Here is a 10,037-nt window from a genome sequence, read left to right on the forward strand (position 1 = left end):
TAGTGTAATGTGGAACTGATAAAAATGGGGTGTCAGAGCTGCTGAGTTGAGCGATACTCATCCTACCACCGAGACTGTGTTGCTCCGCGGGGACGCCTGCTAAGCATGGGTACCGACCAGCTGCTGCAGATCCTGACAGTCCTGGCCTGTCTGTGTGGGTAAGCACAGTTTATTGATAGGAAGCAACTGAGAGAACAAACTTTTTTAATATCCTTTTAGTGTTCCTTTAATTCTCCTTTTATGTTTATAGTATTTTTCCTTTAGTTTCCCTTTTTACTAACCAATATCGTGTTATCCATAATATTGTGTTAAGATCCTTTTTTGGTATCCCTTTTTCACTAGTTAATACTGTATTAAATGCTGTTCGTAGTATTTGTTTTAATGCCACCCGATAAGATAGTTATTTTGTATCCTTTTTTCCTTTTTTAGTTTTTAATTCCTCTTGTTAAGTTTATTACTATTATTATTATTCTCACTGTAATAAAAGATATTTTGTGTGCTTGAGTATTTTTGGCACTTGTCTTTATTCCGGACATGTATCCGAACGTACTGCTACATAAATTGGCGTAGTCGGCAGGATACATGGAGGAATAAGCAGTGCCCCAGGGAATTCGTTGGTGGAGTGCTCAGCTGACGTGTCCCTGTGTATTGGTGGGAGATCTTCAGGTGGAGTGCACAGCCTGGAGAGCCGCGTCCCCGTGTGTGTTGTGTTAAGGGGGAGATTCTCAGGTGGGGAGCATAGCCTGGGAAGCCGCGTCCCTGTGTGTGTGGTGAACTCTGTGTGGGTGCCGTGAGTGCCAGTGTCTGGGTTCATATCTTCTGCTAGTTTTACTTTGTTTTGAACTGGTTTTTGTTGTTCTTGTTGATTAAGTTACTATATGGGTGGCAGTGTTTGTGTTTTATATGCTTTGTTTTTTGCATATGGGAGGTAGTTCTGAGCAATTAATTGTGAGTATACCACACTTCTTGAGACCTAGAATTAAGATTTGTCCTTTTTTGCAACTGTTGTTTATATGTATGACTTCGTTGTATTAATTGTAATAAGTATATCTTGGGACCTAGAGGCAGCCAGGAGATAAGGCTAGATCGGACTTTAAATTTTTTATTGTATTCGGTGTGGAGCGAATCAAAGCCTAGAAGATACCCAGTGGATTAAGTTTTATTGTTGTTTCACTCATAGATATGTCTTTCTGAGGATTTATTCAGAGTTATTGTAGAGTGTGTATTTTGTGGTTGGTATATAAAGATTTTAGATTTGATGTGTATGTGTAGTTAGGCTTGTTTGTGATGTAAGAGCCATAGTTTGTGGATTAGTGTGTCTCATTGTGTTTAGCTTAAAAATTGAGAATCTTTTGTCATTGTTCTGTTAGTGAGAACATTAGTAGATTAAGATGAAAAAGTGGTTAGGAGGGTCAGCCGCAGGCGGCAATGAACCTAAGAAAGCTCCTCCCCGTGAATTAATAGAATTGGGGCAGGAGCCATAGATTACTTTGTAGAATAAGTGGGAAGCATGTACAAAGATTCCTCTTGAGTATTGGGGGCAGCAGACCCCAATGGAGGTATTGCAATACTGGGAGCAGTTTACCCCTACTACTAAATCAAGCAGTCATCTGGAACAGGCTGGACGAATGGGGGGTGCACTGCTTACTGCATACAAGTTAACTGTGGAAAAATGCAAAAAACTGCAGGAGCAGCTGAATGCTCTAAGAGCCACTCAGCTGGTACAACGCCAGACTTGACCTTCAGGCCTAAAAGAACAGGGTAGAAGATAAATGTGTTACTTTAGCTGAGAAATATGCTGTGAGAACTGTTCGGCACAGACAAAGGAAAATAGACCCAAGTGATCAGGGACCAGGGGTGCGAGCTATAATCACTTCCCCTGATTGAGATCCAGAGAAGTGGGATAGTAACATATAGAGTAGTAGTGATGATTCTGATGAGGACGATTTTATAGAAAATTCAGAGAAGTTATCAACATCAGATGAGTTGGCACACAGAGCAAGGGGCTGACTCTGTGATAATAGACGATGTTGATGCCACGAAGTTTTTAGGGCTAACTAATGATGTATATGTACAAAATGCCCTTCGGCGTTTAAGACGAACACCAGGAGTTGATAGAACTTTGGTTTCAGTTATTGCTGAAGGTCTCAGTGACCGTTTTACTAATGATGGATCATGGCAGAATGGAAGTTCATCCTGGGTAACTCTGCATCAAGCAATCAAAATATTTAAGGGGGAAGGGATGAAAGTAGCTATTGAGCTGCAGAGCCCTGAACTTTACATGCAACAGCCTTTAATTCCAGTAATGCGAAACAAATTGTTAGAAGGCTGTCCTGTACCCTGGAAACCATACATTCATTATTCCACTGTTAGTGTCTAACTCGGGGGCACCCATAGAAGAGATCATAGAGAGGTTGCAGCAACTTGGTGACCTTCCAGGCCTCCCACCCACAGAACAAAACCTTAAATTATACTGTTGTGACGAGGAGGGGTAATATGACACCTCAAGTAGATATTAAGTTGTTAGTATTTGGAAGGGGGGAGTTGTTTGTGTTTTGTCTCCCACAGGACCCTGCTGGCTTCCAGCATGTTTGATGAAACCTTATCATGAGCGGCAAGAATTCTGGACAGAGATCAGTGAATGCTGAACAGCACAAGACCAACCCGAATATCACATGGAAGAAAAACATATCCTAAATATAATTAATTGTGTCTACTAACTTTTGCTAACTGGTGTAATGACTCAGTTATCGTGTACCTGTCTCTTGTGTGTCTTGTCCACACCTGATGTTGTGATTTATGTAATGAACAATGTCCTGGCCAGAGGCTGGGAGGCTATAGCTACCAAAGCCATGATTACTCCTGCATTAGCCTATTCAGTGCAGGTCATGTATCTTGAATAACAAGATGGATTGGTTATTCTTTTCTGCATAGCAAGTCTCGTGTCCCAATAGATCCCTGGATCTACTGCTCCAGAGATAAGAAGGTTTATATTTCTTAGATGAGTTGCACCAACAATCTGTATGCTTCGTTTTGTATTACTGGTAAGCAACAATCAGAATTGGAATCTTATTCCTGAACAGTGTGCTGCCAAGTTGTTCTGGCAGCAGTGTTAAAGGTAAAGGCTAAAGCTAAGCCCTGGCTTCAAGAAGTGAAGGACATATGTGATGCCGTGTGCAGAGGGACTGCAATTGTACTTGGTTTTGTCTCCTGGGATGGGGCAGACGTGCCATTAAGGGGGGAAAGAAGACAACAGAAAACTATAAAACTTGTAACATCCTGAAGCCTAATGGTCATCACTGTATAGAATGATCTGTTTCTGTGCTATTCATGCCACACCAGTGATGTTTGTGAAGATCAGGCAGAACGGTGTGGTTTGGGAATTCTAAATCAGACACTGATTGTTTTGCAGTGCTCATATTTGTATGTGTTTCATCCCGGTAGTGTTACAGCAAGTGGCAAGAATTATTTGGAATCAACAAATGACAGAAACCTTTTGGCTTACGAGTCTATACAAGAATATATGTGATTGTGAAATAACCATGTGTGAGGTGCTGGGCCTCGCAGAAGAAAAGCTTATGTTGAAAAGCTGGTTGGTAAGACTGCAAATGAAGGACTGATGTTTGTGGACCTCCCTATGGGCTCTGGCTCGCATCATGTTTACAATTTTCTTATGATGAACTGGTAATATTCTAGTTAAGTACAGAAATGATTTCACACTCAATGGTATAGTTAATGTGAAGATGGATAAAATTCTTTTATAGCATGGAGGCAAGAGATAACCTGTACTATCACTCCATGAGGTGAAGGGGGATTGACTGCAGTCAGGGGTAAACTGGGGCAGGACGGTTTGCTCCCGATGAGGCCTGGAATCTGAAAAGAGAGTGCAAGCTTTCTGTGGGAGCGGTTGGTGAGACCAGGATGTTGTCTGGTGTTGCATCAAATTCCAGATATACATTGCCTATGATGGCTCCTAACAGGCCTATAAATGTGTGACTGGCAGTCAACCACTTCATACTATAAAAGATGAATCCAGACTATAAAATTCTGAAATGAGAAGTTCTGTTGTACTAGACTTTATATTTTACAGAAATTCCTGAGATTCATTGCGTTGTCCGAGCCCATACGATTGGACACACCTGTTCACCTGTCCAAACTTAAAAACTAAGTCTACCAACCAGGAAAAGATTATCTCAAGTACTGTTGACTCCAAGTAAATGACCACTGTAATCCACTTAGATCTCCTCACTGGGGATGGACATGATTATATTATTGTCTGTATTTTCACTGTTACTCAGTTGTTATGTTGTTTACATTTTTAGAAATGACACTTCATCAATACACTGTTCGAGTCATTCACCAGTGTCATGGTCCAACCATGGACCACGCGGTGGGATGGAATCCAACAGCCCCCAGGAGCTGGTTTCTCCCCTGAGGGTGCAGAGCAGCAGGGCCTTTTCCAGACCCAACTGTACCTTCCAGAAAGATATCAGCTATACTTTGCTTCTTTGCTGACTTCTGTTTTAGATGTCAATGTGTGGACCACCCTGACCAACGTGACGAAGATGGACGTGATACGTGTGTCCATGGTAACTCCCACGAGTCTTTTTCGCACCTGTCTGGTTGGAGTACCCATTGATAACTACTGGTGGGGAACTCTATATAATGAGACCGTGTTAGCAAACTGCACATATCCAAGAGTTGACATTTTTTCTTAGAGATATTTACCAGAATGCATCAGCTTGGTGCAATGAGACTCTGCAAAAACGATTTATTCCTGGATCCGATGTGATAGGTCTCCCAAATGATCTGTTTCTCATTTGTAGACAAAGAGCATGGAAAGGTATTCCGGGAAAGGCTGTAGGAGGCCCTTGTACCTTTGGACGATTAACCTTTTTTCATCCTCACAGCCTAACCTTGCCTAAACTAAGAAGACGCAGACGTAGCACACGGCGGTTTACTCTGGACTGTAGCTCTGATGTAGAGTTTTGGAATAAGGCTGAAAGAATAACTGCTAGTATAATATCTCAGATAGAGACTGCTCATGCTTTGGCTTCTTTAAATAAACTAGAATGCTGGTTGGCTAAAGAAGCTAACGCTACTTCTGCTGCTTTGAGTGCATTGCTCACAGATGTAGACTCTGTTAGACATGCAAGTTTACAAAATAGAGCTGCTATTGATTTTTTGTTGTTAGCCCAGGGACATGGCTGTCAAGATTTTGAGGGCATGTGCTGCATGAATTTAAGTGATCATTCTGAATCTGTTCATGCTAACATCCAGAAATTAAAAGCCCTTACTCAACAATTACATGTTCATGATGAATGGAACCTCTTTGGTGATTAGAAATGGAGATGGCCCTGGTTACGAAAAGTGTTGATAAGCTTGTCAGTAGTTGAATGTATAATAACATGCATATTGTGTATGATTCCCTGTATACTAACATGTGTACGTTGAATGATAAACACCAAGCTAAATGCATTACAATCTCGAGTAGTTCGTTATCACCCTCTTGCTACCATTGATCACGCGGTGGTATGTAAGGGGGATATTTTTGAATTAGGTGATCAATGGAGCATAGAGGCATGAGAACGAAGTCATATTAGGATGTGAAACCAGCTAGAGTATGGTACAATGTAACTTCATGGCACAAGCTAATTGTAAGGTCCATTGTGCTTTTCAGCAAGTCAGCCTGATATCCCCTATTATCAGAGCTGAGTTTTTCCTTGGTTTTGCTACATATTGCAAGGTAGATACATCTACCCTTGAAACACAATGGTAGAGGTCATCCATAGGGGTGAGAAAGATGATGATGGGAGGAAGATTATGTGGGCAGGGGTCACTCGCCCCTTGCCCCACAAGTAGGGCATGCGCAGACTGTTGCCATGAGGTAATGATCAGGCGGTGTTTGGCTGCCACTCAGGCATCACCTTATACTGCGTACTGGCCCTACGTAGTGTAATGTGGAACTGATAAAAATGGGGTGTCAGAGCTGCTGAGTTGAGCGATACTCATCCTACCACCGAGACTGTGTTGCTCCGCGGGGACGCCTGCTAAGCATGGGTACCGACCAGCTGCTGCAGATCCTGACAGTCCTGGCCTGTCTGTGTGGGTAAGCACAGTTTATTGATAGGAAGCAACTGAGAGAACAAACTTTTTTAATATCCTTTTAGTGTTCCTTTAATTCTCCTTTTATGTTTATAGTATTTTTCCTTTAGTTTCCCTTTTTACTAACCAATATCGTGTTATCCATAATATTGTGTTAAGATCCTTTTTTGGTATCCCTTTTTCACTAGTTAATACTGTATTAAATGCTGTTCGTAGTATTTGTTTTAATGCCACCCGATAAGATAGTTATTTTGTATCCTTTTTTCCTTTTTTAGTTTTTAATTCCTCTTGCTAAGTTTATTACTATTATTATTATTCTCACTGTAATAAAAGATATTTTGTGTGCTTGAGTATTTTTGGCACTTGTCTTTATTCCGAACATGTATCCGAACGTACTGCTACAGGGTGGATTAAAGTGAAACGACACTAAATAATCGGTGTCTGAAAACATATACTGGCAAGGTTTATTTTAACAATTCTGTATCAACAGGCATGCTAGCAGTTTGGGTGCTGTCATACCACAATGTGACACAGAGATAACCTTTGAGGGGGGAAAGAAAATGCATAGGGGAGAGAAAGGCAGGAGAAGAGCAAGGGAGAGTAAGAGAAAGAAAAGCTGAGAGTGGACAGATGTATATAGTCACCGCCCACGGGGTCCAGCGATGCTTCCATGTCTGTCAGTTGAAGTGGTGGCCTTGATCTGCCGGGGGTGAAGGAGGGAAGTCCCCATACTCCAAGAAGTTATGAGTTATAGCCATGATTAGTGTCACAGACCATGCCTCGAGCCTCCAACATCTCGAGGGTTGCAGTCTCTCTTCTAAGGTTAGGGAACAGGCTTTGGGCATAGCTTGCAGTTACTGTGTGGACCAATTGTCAGAGACTGAAATGGTTAATGATTTATGCATTCTAGGAGACTTTTCAGGCTTTTGACTTGCATGATACCTCTGATGAGCAGTCGGGCCCCTCCCTCCCTCCAGTGCTGACGGTGTGAAGCCCTGCAAAGGCAAGAGCTGAGCTTACAGGTTTTTGACTGTTGATATATCTGATGAGGAATCAGGCCCCTCCCTCCCTCTGCTATGAGATGTTGGGGTTAGGGTTAGGGTTAAGGTTAGCAAGGGTTAGGGTTTAGGTTTTAGGGTTTACGGTTTGCGTTCCTGGAATGGGGTAAACCCACGATAGTTATATCGCGCATTGAGACAGATTCTGACTAAACCTAACCCTAACCCCAACCCCAACCCCAACCCCTAACCCTTACCCTAACCCTAACCTTAACCCTAACCCGAACCCTAACCCTAACCCTAACCCTAACCCTAACCCTAACCCTAACCCTAAACCCTAACCCCAACCCTAACCCTAACCCTAACCCTAACCCTGATTCTAAGTCTGAGGAGAGACAGAAACCAGGAGACTTTGAAGTTCAACTGATGTTTCTACAGTCTCTCAGCTTTCCTCACATTAATGAAAATTGGCTCATTGAGGATAATGAGGATGCAGCTTCTGCTATGGGGAATTCTAAGCATTCTGGGGTCGGTAAGACAACCTGGTAAGTAACACTTGAGTGAATGGGGGGTTGTCTTGGGGGCTTGTTTCCCTTCTCTTTTCTGTCTCTTGGTTTCTCATTTTGTTTGCTACTTTCTTTGGAATAAATGTTGTTTTGTTCAGCTTTCAACTGTGTACTGGTTTCAGTTTTGGCAATCTCCCTGCTGCCACGGTCCAGGGGGATGGGAAATAGGACTGAGCACTGCAATAACGGTTCTTGGCACAGTTGAGGGTTCGTGCAGCAATGCCACTTTATTCAGGGACAACAGGAGTTTAAATAAGGGGTTTAAAGTCTGAGAGGAGGATTCTGAACTGGGGAGGAGCATGGGACTGACAACTCAGGGAAAAGTGTGATAGGAAGACAGGGAAAAGGTGGGTGGAACTTCGGAGTTCCTCTTTACCTCTTTACTCCTGACGGGGTACTGCGATCCCCCTACACCGCTGACTCTGATGTCAGTGGTCTGGGCTGGCCAGCTGTACGACCAGTCCTTGGAGGCAATTATGGTGACATCCGCCCCCATGTCGAGTAACCCTTCCACCTTGACTTTCTGAGGGTGCCTAGGTTGAGAAAAGTAGATGAGACATGTTAGAAGAGGGCGAGAGGTCTTCACCGAGGTTGTCCAGTGGACTTCCCTCAGTGATCCCTCCCTCCGCTCCTCATCTGGGGACACCACGCAGAGCAGCTCGTTGGTGGAGACCATCTTCGCCACGGGGAAGCGGTCCTCCAACTGCACGGGAGATGCACAGTTAGGCATATAGCTATATTTGTGTTCGTTAGTCCCGTCAGGAGAGTAGGCACTACAATTATTCCCTTAGCCACTGCTGAAAAGTGCGATATCATGAGGTAAGTCTTATCTGGATCGACCGGGGCAGATGGTCTAACACTGACCTGCTCATAGGAGCTTAGGTGAGTAGACGGGTGAGTAACAGAAAGGATTATCCAATTTAGGGGAACACACTGGTTTTTAACTGAGATAGGGTCTGCTGAATTTAAAGGATCACACTGAACGGGAATGAGGTCTTTCGGAGGCTCTTGGGTAATGGGGTAGCTGGGCGCGGTGTTGGGCGCAGGATGGAGCGGAAAGCAGGGGTTATTTGTGTCGTCGCGCCCCCCTGGGCGCTCTGCTCCCCGTTTCCCTGATGTTCACAGGAGCGAGGGCGAAGATCGGGCAAAGATTGGAAGGTTACCCTTTTCCTCAGCTCTGGGGACCTCCTGGGGGGAATTGGCTCACCATTGATATTGGTCATTGACCTACAACTAGAAGACCAATGGCGGCCCTTCCCACACCTCCGACATAGGGTCTTAGGCAAATTTGGTTCGGGGACTAACTTAGGACAATGTTTTTTGAAGTGTCCCTTTTCACCACAATTGAAACATGATTGGGGACCCATGAAAGTGGCAGCCAATAGACGCACTTTATGGGAATTGGAACCTATATTTTTACAAGCGTCTATCATTTTGAGTAGGGAGGGATCCTTTAACATCTTCAAAGCTTTCTGACAGTCCTCATTCGCCTTTTTGATAACCAATTTATTGAATAAAATTTCCTGGCTCTCTTTTTGGTGGACCTGCCTGCTGATTGCCTCTTTTAACCTGGTTATGAATTCTACAAAAGGTTCTTTTGGGCCTTGGTTAATAAGTGTGAAAGAAGGCGTCCGCACATAGGCATCTGTCACCCTTTTCACGGCCTCTAATGCCAATTCTTTAGTCGCTTCTAAAAATTTGGGGTCAATTCGAGCTTGATCCCCCCTACTCGAATAGTTCCCCTCCCCATAGAGCATGTCTATTGCCTGCTGAATTGGGATTCCCCTTCTTTCCATTTTGTCATTGACATATGCAGTGATTAATTTTTTCCATTCTACCTCAAATACTGAGGACTGTACTGTTGTAAAGAGTCCTCCTATCACTGCTCTTATGTTGTAACGTATCAGCTTATAGGCCAGGAAGAAGGATTCTAGCAACTCGATGGTGAAGGGTGCCCCCAACCCATACTCGACGATGACCTTTTTCATATCTTTTAGCATGTCGTTACGAGGCAAGAATGAGATGCTCAATATGAGAATCAGCAAGCTTCGTTTATTGATCATTGCTAACAGCTTAATATATGCTTTATAATTAGTTCATACATATTGCAAAAGCTAAGCTCATTATTGGTTCTGCTTAAATGTTGATCTCACCTCTTACTCATTTCTTTGTTGACACAGGTGGTACTCAGTTGCTTTTTGTTTTGCTAATCACAATGTCCTGTTTACCAGCTAGCTAACAGGGTACAAGGGCACTGTAACCTCGCTATCTAAGATGTTCCCACTGCCTAGGCAAGCCGTGTTCTATAGCCAATTCCCTACAGCCACTCTGGGGCCCTTCCTTCCTCTACATAGATGGGAAATGCTTT

At 43.4% G+C, this 10,037-nt stretch overlaps 1 protein-coding gene across 1 annotated transcript; it reads right to left on the bottom strand.

Annotated features, from left to right (window-relative positions):
- Positions 1 to 6,660: 6,660 nt before the first annotated feature.
- LOC127480840 (endogenous retrovirus group K member 8 Pro protein-like) lies at positions 6,661 to 8,361 on the bottom strand. The gene is made up of 2 exons (XM_051809420.1): positions 8,046 to 8,361; positions 6,661 to 6,962 (listed from the first exon to the last, which is right to left on the bottom strand). The coding sequence occupies exons 1-2, from the start codon at positions 8,343 to 8,345 to the stop codon at positions 6,960 to 6,962; spliced, it is 303 nt and encodes a 100-aa protein (XP_051665380.1). The 5' UTR covers positions 8,346 to 8,361; the 3' UTR covers positions 6,661 to 6,959.
- Between the last annotated feature and the right edge of the window lie 1,676 nt (positions 8,362 to 10,037).

This window comes from Manacus candei, unplaced genomic scaffold (genome assembly GCF_025592945.1).
Source record: "Manacus candei isolate 608988 ecotype Guabito, Panama unplaced genomic scaffold, ASM2559294v1 h1tg000006l, whole genome shotgun sequence".
Taxonomy (NCBI): Eukaryota; Metazoa; Chordata; class Aves; order Passeriformes; family Pipridae; genus Manacus; species Manacus candei.

Coding starts and splice junctions, on each gene's coding strand:
- LOC127480840 (XM_051809420.1), bottom strand. CDS start 8,345: ATGGTCTCCACCAACGAGCTGCTCTGCGTGGTGTCCCCAGATGAGGAG.